This window comes from Mobula hypostoma, chromosome 5 (genome assembly GCF_963921235.1).
Source record: "Mobula hypostoma chromosome 5, sMobHyp1.1, whole genome shotgun sequence".
Lineage (NCBI taxonomy): Eukaryota > Metazoa > Chordata > Chondrichthyes > Myliobatiformes > Myliobatidae > Mobula > Mobula hypostoma.
In genome coordinates this window covers 18,910,181-18,928,934 of record NC_086101.1, presented here as the reverse complement: position 1 = coordinate 18,928,934, position 18,754 = coordinate 18,910,181, and the positions used below count along the sequence as shown (strand labels likewise).

Genomic DNA, 18,754 nt, shown 5'->3' with positions numbered 1-18,754 from the left:
CAGGTAGGTGGAGTTGAGCACCAGGTGGTGCTGATGGCACTACCCTGACCTCAGAGCTTGTCTTGGGGATTGGTATATTGTCATGTGCACCAAGATACAGTGAAAAGTTTTAGTTTGCATGCCATCCGGTAGATCATGTAAAAAAACAAGTATATCCACATAGTCTAAAACAATGCAGAACATAGTGCTGTAGCTGCAAAGGGAATATAAGGTAGGTAGACAAGGGCCACGAGGTGGTAATTCAAGGTGTCACAGGATCAAAGCTGTCATCTAGTCCAGTGCACTGGCCTTCACTCTCAAATACTCCTGCTAAATATTACAATTTATGAGCCCTTGGGGGCACTGCAACTGTTGCAGACAATTTTAGCTTTTTACTTATGAACAGTTTGCACGACAGCTTCATGCAGCTGGCATCAGGGTATGTAGCAGGGAGAAACTGAGGGGAATAACTTCCTTGTGCAGCTCCAGAGACCCGCGTTCAACCCTGATCTCTGGCAGTGTCAGCGTGGAGCCTGCGCCTTCTCGCTGCGACCCTGTGGTTTTACCGTGCGTGCTTCAGTTGCTCCAAATCGTCCGCAGCGTGTTAAGTGTGTCGTAGGTTAAGGGAAGATCAGTGTAGAGAGAGGGTTGGCATAGTACGAAGACTCTAAATAAGACTTTACACGGAGTCTGCGACTGTTCAAATACTCATTGTTTATTGCAGGGTACTACAAAAGGGTTACGTTCACGTTTAAAATCAAGGGTAGCTCCCCATTAGTGATCTTAGCCATCACAGAACAGTTACCAGCAACACAAAATCAAACAAAAAAATTTTTTATTTGTTTCTTTAAAAAAAAGAACTCCAAAAAAAAAAGCAAAACACAGTTCATTTGGGGAAAATTAAAAAAAAATCAATTTTTGACTGCTAGTTTTAACAGAAAAGCACAATCTTTTATGTATACAGATAGTATTTTCCCTGGTGTCGTCCGCGCTAAATCCCGACGGTGAGGGTAATCCGCACAAGATACGACCCGAGTTTGTGACAGTAGCAGGGGGAACCGCGGTCTTGTCAACAGGTATTACCAATCTGCAAAAGGAAGCACATCACAGACTGTTCAAAGACACTCTGAACGTCACGGACACAGAACGCACACACAGCTCGCCCAAGGCCAGCTCAAGGCAGTAACACCGCCACTTTTGGTCTGTGCCCAACATTCAAAACAAAAAAGGCAAACGAGTCCTGGTGGGGAAGAGAGGTGGGGAGGGTGTTAAGAGAAAAGGTCGAAGAATTAATGAAAGATTCTGCATCTGAGATCACCCTGATCCCCTCAAGTTGTTGCGGTGGTTCATTCTGAGTAGACCACCTTAGCACTGTAGAGGAGTCACCCTGGGCTATTTATATTCAATGGTTTAGCATGGAAGTTGTGAAGGAGGTAAAGGAGGGTAGTGCATTCCATCATGGGGCTGTGAGGGCTGAGGCTGGCAGGGGTAAAACAGGGTAGTGAGGTGGAAATCAGCCAGGGTTCCTGCTCCTGGTTACTTTGCCAGCCTGCTGGTGAGGGAATTGAAAACAACTGCAAATGATCCATGGTGTGTGAGGGGTTGTTGGGCCTGGGTCAGCGAGAAACAGGAGGTTGGCAGTAAAACCTCCTCCAGGACTGGACAAAATGCTGGCCGCGCCCTAATCTACGCCAAGTTCCATTCACCCATCACCACGGTACTCGCCCGCTCGGTTGTGTAAGTGCCACAGGCTCGTGTTTAGAATCCCCCCTCCCCTCCAAGTGCACCCGCTTTGTCATCTTCAACTCCCTCCAGCCCTCTGCCTTGCTAAGAGCTCTGCGCCTCCAGTCCTTGCCTCACACTTGCCCCTCCATTCTCCTTCCCCACCCAGACCTCCAGAATTCCTTCCCTCTGCCTCTTTCTCTCTCCTTAAAACCTACCTCTTTGATTATTACTATTTTTTTTCTTTGTGCGCTTCGTCGCCCAATTGTAACATGACCCTTGGGGGAAGGGTTTGAGTCTGTCTGACAAGCACCCCGAGCGCTGTGGCAAACCCTTTTAAACTACGCGAACAAGTCCTACATGTACAACATCTGTGGCACTGCACGCAAGTAGGAACACCCGCCTCCAGGAGCCGACAAAACACAACAGCATCCCACTGCATTCCTCCTCAGATTGCGATCGCACCTCGAGGCGCCAGGCAGTTTAATTTCTGTTACTGGTGTAGCAGGTGGCAACTTGGGTGCGTTCAGGCCCCCCGCTGTCTCCGCACTCTAAACTGCACTTCCATCTCTCGAGCCTTGGCCGCTGGTGGAAATGGTGACTGGGGAAGTGGACAAGAGTAGGAGGTTAAACAGGCAGCCGCGCCGTCAGCACGCCCTGGGGTCTCCCCTGCCCTCGGCACCTCTCATTACAACTCGACAGGCCTGAGAATGGAAAGGGCTGGAGGTTGGGGGCAGGAGGGAGGGAAGGAGGGAGGGACAGGGTGGGTGAAGAGATGGGGGGGGGGGGTGGGGGTAGGGGAAGGGAAGGATGGAGAGGTGTGCGTGTGCCCGCGCGAGCGTACGTCCGCGTGTGTCGAGAGATCACGCACTTGACCCGCGCCGTGCGCCGTTCCGCGCTGCCGACACTCGCCAAATGAAGGAGGAAAAATAAAAAACAGAGCGGAGGGCCAGATGGGACAGGCACCTTTTGGAACCATGTCCCAATCACGTGGGGAACGGGAGGGGAAAGGGGAGGGAAGGGGAAAATAGAGAAGTGAACGGTCCGAACAAAAATCAAAATAAAAAACGGAGAAGAGAAAGAAGGTGCTGCGCCAGTTACCACGAAATGCAACCTGAAGCTAGTGTGATAGTTGCTACTGTCCAGAGGCTCCGCTGGAGGGAACAGGAGCTGAGATTCCAACAGGCACAAAACTGTTAAAGAGGAGGGGAGATGATACACCAATTCAGTTCATTCAACAAACCTACTGTCCCCGCGAGCTGACATGGCTTTAAATAAAAAGAATCACGCACGGAGAGCCGTCGGTCACACCGCCAGACACGAAACACCTCAATGCCCAACACACGTCGCCTCGCTACCATTGGCAGATTGCACTCTGCACTGAAAAGGGCACTGGCCCTGTGACAGCCCATCGTCCAGATTGCATGCTCATGGCCTCTCTCCCCGGCAGCATCAGCCAGTTCTACACTATTTGAGCAGATGGGGGTGGGGGGTTTGGGGGTAAATACAAAAGGGCACCTAAATGGCTTCTGGGAGGGGTGACCAGCCTTCAGGCTGGCAGATGGGCATTGGGCTAGGGTTAGCACTTGAAATAGTACAAAAAAAAAGGAGGGTGGGTGGGGGATGATAGCAGGCGTTCCTCCACTCTCTCCCACCCCTCTCATTAACTATTAACTAAAAACTGGACCTCCCATTAACTATTAGAACGTGGAAACATCATTGCAAACAACCACCAAAAACAGACAATGCAGCAATTGATAGGAGGTTGTTAAAACCCTTGAATCATCCATGATCTCAGCACAAATCACTCAACTGCTCAGTAAAAGGGGCAGAAAAAACCAATAGTACAGCATGTCTTTAACAACGATGGGCCAAACCACGCGGTAGCAAGAAGCACCTGTCTAACACTTGTCCCGATTCAAGCCACTCAAGCAGAACCCGTTAATGGCCGGCCAAGGAAAAGACCCACCTCAGCACCACCCGCTTCCCCACCTCTAACCTGGTTGAGTGCGCAAGTGAGCAACCCCAGCAAAGGACTCGAACGCCTGCTCTGTGCCGTCGATGCAGACAGGACATGCGTGGAGGGAGCGAGGGAGAAAATGGTGAATCCAGCACCATCCCCCAACTCTAGCTTGTGGTCTCTGCAGGAACAGAGCGGAGCCGGGGTCGGACTGAAGATTACCTATGTGTCCGAAATAACTCAGGCAGGGTAAGGTGCATTGGAAAGGTCACTGTACTCACATGGAAGTGGGCAAGCTCAGGAGGAGAGGAAACAAACTGAGGTGGGTAGGGGAGGAAAAATTGAAGACTGCACACCACATCTAAATCAGGATGACAAAGCTTCCTCAGCTCAAGTTTGTACAAAGGCATGCACACAGGTTATCCTTCCTGGAACGCAAGAGGCACAACAGGTATAACTAAACCACCACTGTAGCAGAGAGCGCGCCGCTGAGTGTTTAAACAAGCCGGTCAAAGTCAGTGCCACCCGAGCTCCTACCGCACGGAGATCTTAGGTTCAGGTCCAAAGGCAAGCGTCAGCCTCACCCGGTGGGCTCCTTCTGCACGGCAACACGTGGGGAGATGGGAGTGGTTAATTCTGCTCAGCAGCGGGAGAGGACAGTTTTAGATCAATTGCAATAGCTGCCGCCCGTCTCTGGCACTGCCCGGACTCGGCCCTCGCCAACAGCGAGGAAGGTCAATCCGCACGCGCGCTCGCGCACACAGTTTCTCCCGCCTCACCTGGACTTGCTCAGACCCCCGTGCATCAGAGCCCATCGCCTTCTGCTGGGTCAGCCACAAAAGTAACCAAGGTCAAGCTTCAAAGTCTCAACAACGTATGGCAACATACAAAAAGAACATGCAGGGGTGGGCTTTAAAACAAAAACAAAGGGATGAGAAAGGAGGAGTTACTTTAAACACAGATTCAGGATATACGGCCTGAAAGGTGACACTGGGTGAACAGCCCATCTCTGATGTGCTGAGTGATTCAAATGTTGTTCACCCCTTCATCTCTTTCTCAGTGTATAAAATTCCAAGGGTAGTTGATGAAGGTATGCAGAGGCTGGATTAAACCCACTGGGACAGGGACAGAATGAGACATTACCTCACCAGAGGATGCAAACAAACTGTTGCAACTTGTTGCTCAAGGGCTGGGATGCTCAGATTTTCAACACCAAGGAGTTTCTGAGCACGGGGGCAGGTGGCAATAGGGATAATCTGCAGTGGCTTGAGGGGCCCATTATAACACTGCACGTTACTATTGAGGTAATTGATCACAGGGCCTTTGCCTGTTGACACGGACCAGTCGAGTTGAATGATGGCCCGTGCCATTAGATACTGTGACACAGTGACCAGCTGTTGAGAAACTTTCAAGTGACACACCTGCAACAGGTAACCGGCCCGCCAGCAGCAGCTTTGGAGTAAAGGGGAGGGCGAGTGACAGTTACACAACAGGAGTTTGCAGGGTCACACATGGGGCTAATCCCTACAAACTTGCAGATGGACATGCCTGGGAATGAGGGAGAGAGAGATCGCGGATCACAGCAGGAACTCCAGCTGCAACCGGGTGGTGAGGGGTTGGTGGTCCTGTCACGTTCCTCACAGCCACTACCAAATTAGCCAGAGGCAGGTCGTACCTGGGCACAGCTGGAGGGAAGCTGGTGGCCACTTGTTTTTCTCTTTTTGCTACTGTTGTCATTTGCCAAGACATTAATCCCACTGAAGCGAGGACAAAGGTTTACCACAGGGAGGAAATCTGGACGGAGGACAGCGTGCTGGGAGGTGCCCTGCACGTGACACACACACAGTCACAGGAAGGGACGTGCCATCCGACAGTGTGGGGGTGGGGAAAGAGGTTCGGATCAACTCCTGCACGTGACATACACACAGTCACAGGAAGAGATGTGCCGTCCGACAGTGTAGCTGTGGGTGTGGAGGTGGGGAAAGAGGTTCGGATCAGCTCCTGCTCTCTTCCCTCTGACCAAGGCAGGTAGAAGGGAAAGACCCATGTGAGCACCCGAGGGCAAGAAAGAAGGCAGTGATACTGCACAGAACCTCAATCCTCAACTCCAACAGAATACGGCAGTTTTAAGTGATAGGATATTTACACTAGTAAAAAAGGGATTAACTCACACTTGTGCGCACACACGCAGCCAGATGTGGAGACATGATTTCGGGAATTCCGGTGTGGAGGCAGGAAGCCATTCCTGGGTCCCCAGGTGGGGTACAACAGAGTAAACACTGGCAGGTTGACTGGTGGGGGTTGGTGGGGAAAGAGGAGAGAGACTGCAGCTGACCCCGAGAAGCCCCCAGCCGCCCCTCACTCACCTGTTCAGTAGGCAGAGTACTGCGACTGTCTCGCGAAGACCTCACCGGTGGAGCCGGCAGAGTAGGCAGCACTGCTGGCCGCTGCACTGGAGTAGTCGAAGCCGTAAGCGCTGGCGTAGTCAGCGGCAGTGTAGCTGGCGTTGGTGTAGTCGCTGGTGGTGGTGGCGTTGGCTGCTCCATAACCTGCAGCAGCGGCTGCAGCAGCGAAGTTGGCGCCAGTGTAGTCCTGGGCGGCGTAGCTGGCGTAGTCAGAGGCAGTGGCGGAGGCTGTGGCAGCAGCGGCGTACTCTGTGGCGGCCGTGGCGTAGTCAGTGACTGCGGAGACTACCGCACGCCGCAGGGGGCTGCGATCGCGGGCGTAGTAGGTGGGTGGTTGGGAGATGGCACTTTGGCTGTATGCCTCCAACGCCTTGGGCAAGCGCTCTCTCAGCCCGGCGCTGTAGGCCCCCAGCTGGGCCCCCCAGCGGTCGGGGTAGGGTGTCCCCACCGCTCCATAGGCACCTGCCCGGTACTTCTCATAGTAGTCGACGTAGCGGCTGTCGAAAAACGGCTGATCGCCGTAGCGGGCGGACATGGCGAAGGGGTCGAGGTAATCGGTTGCGAAGCCCACCGCCAGCTCCGGCCGGTCTGCTGGGCACTCCTTGGACCAATGGCCATCCTTTCCGCACCGGAAGCAGGTGTTCTTCTCACCCATTCCAGGCTGCACCCGTAATCGGCTCTTGGACAGCTCCACGTGTATCCGCTTGCCTTGGATGGAGAGAAGAGCCCAGTCATTACACGGATCCAAGGAGGAGTCCGTTATCATATGAACAGGTACAATGAAAAACTTACTTGTAGCAACATCACAAGCACAGTATTGGACACAACATTCACAAATACAAATTATACCAGAAACCACACAAAACACCCAAAGTCTATTGCTGTATGAAGTGCTAATAGTGATGTACTGCCAGCACTGGACCTCAAGAGAGAGAATCTGTAGAATGTCTAAGGGATGACTTTTTAGAATAGCTTGTTGTTGAGCCCACTAGGGGATCGGCTGTGCTGGATTGGGTGTTGTGCAATGATCCAGAGGTGATAAGAGAGCTTAAGGTCAAGGAACCCTTAAGGAACAGTGATCACAATACGATCAAGTTCACTTTGAAATTTGAGAAGGAGAAGCTAAATTCCAATGTGTCAGTAATTCAGTGGAATAAAGGAAGTTACAATGGCATGAGAGGGAAGTGGCCAAAGTTGACTGGGAAGGGACACTAGCAGGAAGGACAGATCAGCAATGGCGAGAGTTGCTGTGAAAAGTGAGGGAAATTCAAGACAGATATATTCCAAATAAGAAGAAATTTTCAAATGGAAGAAGGACACTACCGTGGCCGACAAGTGAGCCATAGCCAAAGTAAAACCAATTGAAAGGGCATACAAGGAAGCCAAAGCTAGTGGGAAGATAGAGGACTGGGGAGCTTTTAAAAACTTGCAGAAGGAAACTCAGAAGGTCAGTAGGAAGGAAGCTGGCGACTAATATCAAAGAAGATTCTAAAAGCTTTTTTAAGTATATATAAGAGTAAAAGACAGTTGGGGATAGATATAGGACCAATAGAAAATGACGCTGGAGATATTGTAATGAGAGACACAGTGATGGCAGAGGAACTGAATGCGTATTTTGCATCACTCTTCACAGTGGAAGACATCTACAGTATACCGGACATTCAAGAGTATCAGGGAAATGAAGTATGTGCAGTGAAAATTACGACCGAGAAGGTGCTCAAGACACTCAATGGTCTGAGGGTGGATAAATCTCCTGGATGTGATGAATGCACCCTCAGGTTCTGAAGGAAATAGCTGGAGAGATTGTGGAGGCATTAACGATAATCTTTCAAGAATCGATAAGATTTTGGCATTGTACCGTATGACTGGAAAACTGCAAATGTTACTTCGCTATTTAAGAAGGGTATGAGGCAGCAGAAGGAAACTATAGACCTGTAAAGGCTGATTTATACTTGTGCGTACTAGCTTATGTAAGTGAGCTACGCCGTTGTGAGCATTTATACATGTGTGTTAGTGTGTCTGCGTTGCTCTGCAATTCACCGCCAAAACGTTAGTTGGCGGTGGGGTTTCTATGCCACTGTGTTGAGTTTCTTCATGTTGAAACTCAACACGAAGAAACTCAAACTTCAAACAATGGCGACTGAAACTGAAGGAGGGTGAATTTTCTGTGCTTGTCCGGCCACTGAGAGACATGGACGAGGAAATGCATTTCAAATATTTTTGGATGTCAGCAGGTAGATTTGACAATTTGGTTCATTGTCTCCAACCATTTATTTCGCATCAGCGTACACACAGTAAACTCAGAGACCGGCAATCACCATTCGAGTTTTAGCTTCAGGTTGAAGTCAATAGACTGTAGCAGTTAGCTACAAACTGGCGTCAAGCACACGGTCCTCCATAATTTCGGAGGTCTGTGAAGCTTTATGGAAAGTATTGCAGCCAGAGTTCCTTCCCTGCCCTTCAGTCGCCCAATGGGAAGCTATTGCAGCGTAGGAAGAAATGCAATGCTACCAAGCAGACCAATCACACTTTTTGAGGTCTGCGTCGCCGTGACGCGTAGTTACATTTTGGGAGAGGTGCGCGTTAGGCTATGACGTAGAGTACAGCATAGGTACATCGCTACGCCATACAACGGCGCGCATTTGATGCACAAGTATAAATCAGCCTTTAGCCTGACACCAGTGGTTGGGAAGTTGTTGGAATTGATTGTTAGGGATGAGATTATGGAATACCTGGAGGCACATGACAAGATAGGCCAAAGCCAGCGTGGTTTCCTGAAAGGAAAATCCTGCCTGACTAATCTACTGCTATTTTTGAGGAAATTACAACAAGGTAGGCAAAGGAGATGCAGTAGATGTGGTGTACTTGGATTTTCAGAAGGCGGTTGACAGGGTGCAGCACATGAGGCTGCTTAGCAAGATAAGAGCCCATGGAATTACAGGGGAGTTACCAACATGGGTGGAGCATTGGCTAGTCGGCAGAGAACAGAGAGTGGGAATAAAGGGATCCTGTTCTCGCTGGCTGCTGGCTACCAGTGGAGTTCCACAGGGGTTGGTGTTGGGACTGCTGCTTTTTACAATGTATGTCAATGATTAGGACTATGGGATTAATGGATTTGTGGCTAAATTTGCCAATGATATAAAGATAGTTGGAGGAGCGAGTAGTGTTGAGGAAACAGACAGCCTGCAGAGAGACTCGAGTAGTTTAGGGGAATGGGCAAGGAGGTGGCAAATGAAATACAATGTTGGAAAGTATATGGTCATGCACTTTGGTGGAAAAAATAAACCGGCAGACTATTATTTAGATGGGGAGAGATTTCAAAATGCAGAGATGCAAAGGAACTTGGGAGTCCTTGTGCAAAATACCCTAAAGGTTAACCTCCAGGTTGAGTTGGTGATGCAGAAGGTGAATGCAATGTTGGCACTCAGTTTTAGAGGTATAGAATATAAGAGCAGGGATATGATGTTGAGGTTCTATAAGGCACTCACAAGACCACACTTAAGAGTATTGTGCGCAGTTTTGGGCTCCTTATTTTAGACAGGATGTACTGACATTGGAGAGGATTTAGAGAAGATTCATGAGAATGTTTCCAGGAATGAAACCGTTACCGTATGAGGAACATCTGGCAGTTATTGGGCAGTATTCCCTGAGTTCAGGAGAATGGGGGGGGGGGGGGGTGGATGTCATAGAAACATTCCGCATGTTAAAAGGCCTGAACAGATTAGATACGGCAAAGTTATTTCCCATGATAGGGGAGTCTAGGACAAGAGGGCACGTCTTCAGGATTGAAGGACGTCCATTTAGAATAGAGATGCGGAGAAATTACTTTAGTCAGGGGGTAGTAAATCTGTGGAATTTGTTGCCACGAGCAGCTGTGGAAGCCATGTCACTGGGTGCATTTAAGGCACAGATAGATAGGTTTTTGATTAACTAGGGCAGCAAAGGGTATGGGGAGAAAGCAGGGGAGTGGGGATGATTGGAAGAATTGGATTAGCCCATGAGGGAACGGTGGAGCAGACTTGATGGGCCGAATGGCCTATTTCTGCTCCTATATCTTATGGTTGAAGGGAAAACTGGTGGTGTGGGACTTTAGGCTTCTGTATCGGCCGCCTGAAGGAGATGCAAGGGGAAGCAGGGCCTGCAGATTATTTCCCTTTAATTTAAAAGTCACTGTGATGTGATGTCTGTAATACGTGCAAAGGTGGGAGAGTACAGTGTTCCAGTAATAGGGCAGCAGAGGGCAGTTCAAAGAGCTGACAGGAATGGGGCAAATGGCTTCATATAGTACAATATACCTGATTTAACCATGCTGATTCTACCAGTGACTGGGCACGGGTTCACATCACACAAACCCACCTAACATCCATTCACACGGCTGCAGAATAACTCTTAATAAAGATAGAAAATCTAGATGTGAAACTATTCCCAAAATTGATTGCTACATTTAGTTAACGGATAGTTTCCAAACAGCAAAGCAAAAGTCTGATACAACATCCTGTTTCAAATGACATGGTTTTACACGGGGGTAACACCAACCATTCCTTTTTACACTAACAATGCAGTTGTGGCATCTTGTGTGTGATACACACATGCATGTCATTTGGCTGTAAATGTACAATGGGGATCCCACCGTAGTGAAAGGAATGGTAAATACACAGCTGTAACTACTCTTACAATTCTTCTGCTGGATACACACACACAGGAATGCAAGCACATACAAAAGATGTAGTCAGAGCAATATTGCTAAACTGTTTTGTTTTACAGTAAGTAAACACAGTTATTGTAAATCAGGGGCTGCACACCAGAAATAATTAAAAAGCGTGTTCACCCTTCCTACAATTCAATTGAAACCACATGGTCTTTCACCAGCCCCGCAGCCTAACAGAGTCTATTTTCCTGTGCTACTGATTGAATGGAAAGAGTCTGGTTCCTCAAAGACTGAGGATTAATTAAGACAAATCTAACAAAAGGGAGAAAGATCTACTGCTTATTGGCTGTCTCAATCTCACCAAGCTTTTAAATAACACAATAGATAATTCAGGACTTTATAAAACACACAATTTACAGTTTCAAATTAAAATATGGAGATCACTATTTGCAAGCTCAAACCCGAGGGGCCCACTGTTCCCAAAAATCCCCCATTGTAACCATGGACACCACATGTTCCATATCCAGGGACACCAGGGCAAAATCCCCCACTGGTGTCCACTGTCTGGACCGGTGAACAGCTGCTAGGCCAGATCAAGGAGCAAACAGACCAGGAAATCCTCCCAGATAGGTTGCGAGTAGGGTGCTGAATGCTAACCTCCAGCTCACTCAAGAACAATTCTAAATAAAAGATAAGGAGCACTGTTTTTAGTCCCAGCAGGGAAACGTTACTGCACGGCAGGAAGGTATTCATTCCACCAGGTCTACATAGAGGGGACTAGCAGTGATCTCACACTCCCTCCTGCTCATGCCCTGTTCTGTCACCAAAGCCCTACAAGTTATTCAACATCCAAAGCTGCAGGTTATTTAAAACAACCTTGCATTCAACATCAGCAAGACCGAAGAGCTGATTGTCTTACCCTTTCTGAAGTTCACTAAGGAACACCAACCAATCCTGAAGGATCAGAAGTGGAGAGAGTGAGCAATTTCAAGTTCCTGGGTGGCAAGATCTCTAAGGATCTAACCTGGTTCCAACATATTGATGTACATTTTCATTAGGATTTTGTGGAGATTTGGTTGTCGCCTAAAACACTCAAACTTCTACAGATGCACCATGGAAAGCATTCATTCAAACTTCCTGCATCACTGTCTGGTATTGGGCAACTACTGCAATGGATTGAAAGAATCTACAGAAAGTTGTAAAATTAGTCAGCTCCATTTTGGGTATTAGCCTCCACAGACATCTTCAAGGAGAATACTCAGAAAGTTGGTGTCCATCATTGAGGACCCCATCACCAAGGACATGCCCTCTTCTCACTGTTACCATCAGGAAGGAGGTACAGAAGCCCGAAGGCATACACTCAGTGATTCAGAAACAGCTTCTTCCCCTATCATCCGATTTCTGAATGGAAATTCAACCCCTGAACACTACCTCTATACCTTCTTTTTAATGTTTTTGCACTATTTATTTTTACTATTTTACATGTATACTTAATCTAATTAATTTGCCTCTATATTTATCATGTATAGCATTGTACTGCTGCCTCAAAATTGACAAAATTCATGACATATGCTGATGATTCTGACACTGAAGACAACTCATGCCAACAGTTTCACCCTGTAACTATAAAAGTGTGTGAAACAGCCCAGCCGCATTTCACAAGGATGGCAAACAAACTCAGAAGCTGACACTTTGTCAGTCAAGGTAAATCAGGCCCTCTGATGCTAATGAGGCAGAACAATAAAGGGCGCGATCAAGCTTTAGAAATGATCACCAGACAGGATAGCATGGATATAAATAACACAAACAGTAAAAACCTAGCTCACTAACACTGTACCAATAAGATTCAGCAGATGCTGGAAACCCAGAGCAACGCCACACCCACACAATGCTGGAGTGGGTCGGGCAGCATCAACTGCTTATTCCTCTCTATAGATTGCCAATAAACTCTTCCCCTTTCAAAAGGGAACTTCAAACTCCAGGGTCCGAGGTCAGTCTTAAGAAACCACCAAAATCAAAAGGTAAGGGCTTAAGAAGATATTGTACAACTTCAGAAACAGCAGCTGGAAGCAATGGCGTTAATCTGAACGAGTGCATTTTATAGATAATCTGGGGCCTGAATGTGAAGGAGAGCAGATGTAGCCCAGGGCAAGTGGACTGGAAGGTTACATGGATGGGACAGGCCTCGATAAAAAAAAACGAGGGGACAGGATGGAAAATTTAAAATCAAAGTGGAACCCAACCTGGTCAGTGGGCAATTGAGAGAAGAGGGGCAAATGGATTTACAGTCTGCATTCGGACACAGATAGCAGATTTTCAGGTGCTTATTTGTGGAAGACAATGTGAAAGGGCAGCCAATTGAAAAGTTTAGCAGAGAGCAAGTTTAGTGAGGGTGGAGCTCGGTGATGTTACAAGTGAAAATTGGTATGAAAATAAAGCTCAGCTCTGGATTAACCACATTACCAAAGCTGCAAAGTCTGGATCAGCCTTAAAAATTGGCAGAGCACAGCAAAGTTTGTGACAAAACACACTGGCCAACATCCAACACTGAAAAATTCTACTCAAGACGAGAACAGTCACAAGTTAGCACTTTCAGGAAGAGATAGATGAAAAATATAAAAACGGCAACGACAGCGGATTTAAAAGTGAAGTGGTACATGAAGAAATGAAACAGTGGATATTGTTAAAATGGGAGGAAGGTAATGGCAGTAGGGTGTTATTCCTGGATGAGACCAAAGGAAAAGCAGGAGAGAAGTACAGAGGGTAGGAGGGTTAAAACAGGGAAACAATAATTGGTAAAGCTATACTGTGCTCAGTTCTGGTCACGACATTATAAAGAGGTGGAGAGGAGATCGGATAGCATGTCTTATGTCTGTTACGTTAGGTCTTCCCAACCATTAACAGAAATTTTTCACCCCTTGATTATCAATGAGTTTCAACACACTCAATAAAACCCAATGTTCAGTAAAAACCCAGGAGACTAGATGAAGCCTTCAAGCTGTTAACCCCACGAACCCCAGAGTAACACCATGGCTCTGTAGCTGCTGGCAACACCAAGCACCCCTTCCTACCCCACTAGCACAAGTGCCCTATGGTAGTTGTACCTTTTAACTCTGTGCCATCCAGCCCTTTGATGGCTGCCATAGCATCTTCCCCTCTCTCCATGTGCACAAAGGCGTAATCCTTGATGATGTCGCACTCCAGCACGGTTCCATACTCCTCGAACTTGGCCTGAAGCTCCTCGCTCGTACAGTTGGGGCTCACTTTGCCCACGTGGAGCTTGGTGGAGGACTTGGTCATGCTCTTGCTGGCCTCCACGTTGATGGCGACTCCATGCAGCTTGTAGTGATGCAGACCCTGAATCGCCTCCTTGGCTGCCTCCTTGTTGTCCATGTGCACAAATCCATAGTTCTGTTTGGGAACAGGCACAGACCAATGAATCAATGAATAGTCTATAATCTAGTAAAAATCCACCACACAGGGCCTTTAAAGCTCAAGTTCAGTTCATCGTCATTCAACCATGGAAGTATACTGCCAAATGAAACAATGTTCCTCTGGACCAAGGCGCACCACACAGTGCGTATAACTCACACCAAGTCATATTACCACAAATAAATTAATAATAAGGTGCATATACAACACAAGTTAAAAAGTATAACACTACTGGCACTTCATACATGATGAGACCTGGATGGTGACAGGTAGTTCAGTAGCCTCACCGCCTGGAAATGTTTCCCATTCTAACAGTCCTTGTCCTGATGCAACAGTACCTCCTGCCTGATGGTGGGGGTCAGAGATTGTCAGCTGGATGGGAGGGATCACTGACAATGCTAAGGGACTGCCTACACTGTGCTGCTGATAAATATCTCTCATGGTTGAAAGACATACAATAGGGTCTTTAAAGAGACTCTTAGGTACATGAAGCTTAGAAAAATAGAGGGCTATGCGGTAGGGAAATTCTAGGTATCTTCTACTGATAAAGTTTAAGGGAATGGGGGATTCTCAAGATTCCTGTAAACAATGGATTCAGTACTGACTATGTCTGTGACTGCAATGTGTTTGAATAATGTCTCACAGCTGCCTTCTTTGGAGTAAGATAATTCAAGTTTGCCCAGATTCACATCAGATGTCTCTGGGCTTTTCACACCTTTTGATTTTGACAAAAAGCGGTACCTGATGGAAATCAGACAGAACATTCCTTTCTTAATTCAAGCATAAATTTGACAGATGTTCTTATCTTTGTAATTAAGTTGTGGCTGCAGCAAACCAGGTAGGGCATTCCTTTCTTTAATTAAGGTGGCTGGAGTGTCTAACAAATTCATTGTACTTTTGTATCAACAGTCCACTGACTTGCCCGGAATGGTTATCAAACTGATTGTTCTCTGTATCAATAGTCCATTGACTTGACTGGAATAGTTATCAAACTGATTGTTCTTTTGTATCGGTGGCCTTATAACTTCTGACATCAGGCAGTGAACTTGTAGAACCGCCGGGGAGATGAGAAAGGGTCTCTCCCTGATGTCGGGTCCGAGTTCACTCGCCGGCTGAGCTCGAAGAAATAAACAGGTGAAAAGATAAGTAACGATCTTTTTGTGCTGTCGTTATTTGATCCAGCAAAGTTATGTTTACACTACAGTAGCTTACTGGTCGTCACAACATTGTGGGTCGAAGGGCCTGTAATATGATTCTATGAGAGACCCTGATGATCCTCAATCCTTTGTCGGGGCCTGCGGTTGGTCTCCGAACCAGACGTTGATGCAGCTGCCCAGGACACTCTTGGTGATGCCCCTATCAAGAGTCGGAGTTGAGAGTCCATTTTCTGCATTCCCAGAAACTTCCAACACTCTCCACACAGGAGCCATCTATGTGCATTAAGGAGTGCAGCCTAAAGTCCACAATCATCTCTTTTGGTTTTGTCCACGTTGAGACTCAAGCTGTTGGGCTCACACCATTTTACCTACCATCTCACCACCACTGTCACCAGCAAGCGGCTACATACAACTGTTGTTATGAAGCCATTACAACCACTGTATATCTGACGAGTCCCTGAACACAGCCCAGTCCACCGACTGGAAGCAAACCTGTCGACATTCCCAAACCTCCCGCGCCTAGCTCTGGAGCCTTGCTCTTTAGCCTCTGGTAGGAAGAGGACAGCCAAGCGATCAGGAATGGAACAGGAGGCATTCCTAATCATGGTCTAAAGCAGGGGTCCCCAACCTGTTTTGCACTGCAGACCGCTTTAATATTGACAACGTTCTTGCAGACCAGCCAACCGGGGGGTAGTGGTGGGGGGTGTTCAAGTAGGGTTAAACTCACCTCAACATGTCTTTTACAGTTAGGGTTGCCAACATTCTCACTCCAAAATAAGGGACAAAAGTAGCAGGCAAATCCTGGGACACTTTACCCCAGGAAAGACTACCATGACCATGAAGCCTTGCGCAGGCACCTGTGTGCGCATGCGTGACTGAGCATGTGATGTACGCATGCGGGTACGTGCCGATTTTTTCTCACAAATCAGTTTTGCCTTCATCTTCCCAACTACACTGTACATACATTATTTCTACTTTATATAGGCTGTGTATTTATCATCATTCCTGCTTATACTATATTTTAGTGTTATTTTAGGTTTTATGGGTTATTTGGTATGATTTGGTAGGTTATTTTTTGGGTCTGGGAACGCTCAAAAATTTTTCCCATATAAATTAATAAATTAATGGTAATTGCTTCTTCGCTTGATACCATTTCGGCACGAAAGGTTTCATAGGAACGCTCTACCTTAGCGGGGGAAATACGGGACAAGGGCGATCCCGTATGGGGCAAATCAATTTAGCCCAATATACGGGATGTCCCGGCAAATACGGGACAGTTGACAACCCTATGTTCAAGTTCAACAGTGCGTGACAGGGGATGAGGAAAGGTGCAGCTGACTCATATCATTTCCTCGCGGCCCGGTAGTTGGGGATCGCTGGTCTAAAGTGGTGGGACAGCTAAGTGGTCAGCGAGCCCAATGTGGAGCCGAGGAATAGCTTTGTATGCGCCGGATACGATGATGGTATTAACCAGATTTAATATGTTCTCACTCTGGTGGCAAAGTCAACTCGCTGACAGAATTTAGGCAGGACTGTTTTCAGTTAGCACGGTTGAAGTCGCCAGCCACAGTAAGAAACTATCGGGGTGTGTGGCTTGCAAATCTCTGATGGCACCGTAGAGCTTAGTGCCTCAGTGATCCACAAGATCTTAGGCTCAGTGGCTGTTTGTTAACTCTGCCATGGATGGTCCCAAGCCCAGCTGTGAGAGGAGGATTGACCAAGGGTCTGACCCCACCCTGTTAAAAACCCGGAGCGACAGAAGCTCCAAAGACCTCATCCCTGGGAGAGGAAAGATCCTTGCCGAGAAGTTGTGTGGCCAATCAGCCCTGGACAGAGGACTCTGGCGGGCTGCTGTAGGTGACCCATGTCCCAGAAGGAAGAATGGGCTTAATTAATTGTTTTATTTATTGGTGAATTAGCACTTTCACAAGTCACTAGTAAACTCTCCCATACTGCTGTCACAGAAGGAGTTTCCAATTCTGATTGAGCAACAAAGCACAGAGCACATGATGGCATGTGGCTTAACGCCAAGGATGTAACGCTGAGGCTTTACGAGGGATTGGTCAGAACACAGTTGGAGTATTGGGAACAATTTCAGGCCCCGTATCTAAGAAAGGAAGTTAAAAAGTTGGGACAGCCAGTGGTCACTACTGGAAAAACAACTCTGTTTTCCACTCCCCGGGCAAGTGGAGAACAGAAGGCATCGGATTGCAACGCACCTTCCATCCACCAGGCAGTTCCAGGTTCGCTGAGATTCCCAACAAGGTGGTGCCAGAGCAACAGTGAACAAAATTCAGCCTATTTGCAATGGTTCATCCAACCCCAGGCCTAAAGTGTGTACTCAATTAGATACTTCCATTCAAACACGATCCCCAGTCCTACAGCAGGCATGAGAGGACCCTCACTACCACCCATCAGGAAGCAGGTACAGCAGCTGAACTCAACGAATCAGTTTCTGACTGGACATTGAACCCAAGTACCTCACTACTTTTTTCCCTCTTTTTGCACTAGTTAATTTAACACTTCTGTTTTATACGCTTTAAGAGTCTGTATTACGTACTGCTGCCGCACAACAACAAATTTTCCGACATACGCCAGGAGGGGCTAAACAAATGGTTACAGGAGACCCTGCTGACCCACTCTTCCATGCCAATCAAGTTGCTTAGTTAACCGGGTCCCCTTCCCACCAGGCTTCATCTGCAGAGGAAGACTCTCCACACACGCGCTCTTGGTTAATGAGGCAATAACTAGCTAAACCAGTTAAGCGAGACTGACGATACGGGCGGTCACACGAGGCCGGTCCGCCATCACATGGCAGCCGGGTGCCACTCCGCCGGTTGCCATGGCAGCGGCGGAGGTCCCGCCCCCCCGCGCTTACCTTGATGAGGTCACACTCGCTCACTTCGCCGTACTTCTCGAACAGGGCCCGGATCTCCTCGGCCGTCGTCAGTCGCGGCAGGTTCCCCACGAATATTTTCACCATTTTTCTCGTCTCTGAACCCTCCGACTGATGTTGAGGGAGGGGAAGAGAACACACGCAGCGAGAGCTTTGAAGCAGAAACAACAGCCCCTGAAGCCGGACGATGCTCACCCTCCACTCGTCTCTCTGCCGCGACGTAAAATGGCGGCTGCAAAGGGCGGGAGGTGGCGGACTTCTCTCCCATTGGTTAGAGTTCCGGAGGGGGTGGCAGCGCCGGCGCTGATTGGTGCATCACACGTCAATCGGCGCCGCAGCCTCTGTGCATGTCTGAAGGGGGCTCCCGCAGCTGATTGGCTCGATGGAACGTCAATCATGTCAGACGCCACAAGCGTGACGATCACTGAACGAGATGGTCAATGTGTGGGATGTGAAATTCTTCATTCTGTATTTTGTGCACATTTCTGCAGTGAAGTGGTTAATACTTAGCCATTTTAAAACAGTTTGGCATTGAAATAGCAGTTGCAGGATTTC

General features: G+C 47.9%; 1 protein-coding gene across 7 annotated transcripts; it reads right to left on the bottom strand.

The window, feature by feature from the left end:
* Positions 1 to 825: 825 nt before the first annotated feature.
* LOC134346652 (RNA-binding protein 4-like) lies at positions 826 to 18,441 on the bottom strand. Of its 7 annotated transcripts, none has more exons than XR_010017977.1 (6): positions 18,182 to 18,441; positions 13,819 to 14,125; positions 6,028 to 6,774; positions 2,803 to 2,894; positions 2,167 to 2,302; positions 826 to 1,066 (listed from the first exon to the last, which is right to left on the bottom strand). XR_010017977.1 is itself a non-coding variant. In XM_063048138.1 (4 exons), exons 1-3 carry the CDS (start codon positions 18,284 to 18,286, stop codon positions 6,032 to 6,034), a joined length of 1,155 nt encoding a protein of 384 aa, XP_062904208.1. In that variant the 5' UTR covers positions 18,287 to 18,441; the 3' UTR covers positions 826 to 1,066; positions 6,028 to 6,031. The 7 variants fall into 7 exon arrangements, 1 of the variants encoding a protein (XP_062904208.1); XR_010017978.1 differs by having other exon boundaries at positions 2,816 to 2,894; XR_010017976.1 differs by having other exon boundaries at positions 2,062 to 2,894.
* Positions 18,442 to 18,754: the final 313 nt, after the last annotated feature.

Bases quoted from the DNA above. Each gene is read 5' to 3' on its own strand.
- LOC134346652 (XM_063048138.1), bottom strand. From the start codon at position 18,286: ATGGTGAAAATATTCGTGGGGAACCTGCCGCGACTGACGACGGCCGAG. The intron at 14,126-18,181 runs GTAAGCGCGGGG...GTTCCCAAACAG, and splicing joins GCGAGTGTGACCTCATCAAG to AACTATGGATTTGTGCACAT. The intron at 6,775-13,818 runs GTACAACTACCA...TCTCCATCCAAG, and splicing joins GGATGGCACAGAGTTAAAAG to GCAAGCGGATACACGTGGAG.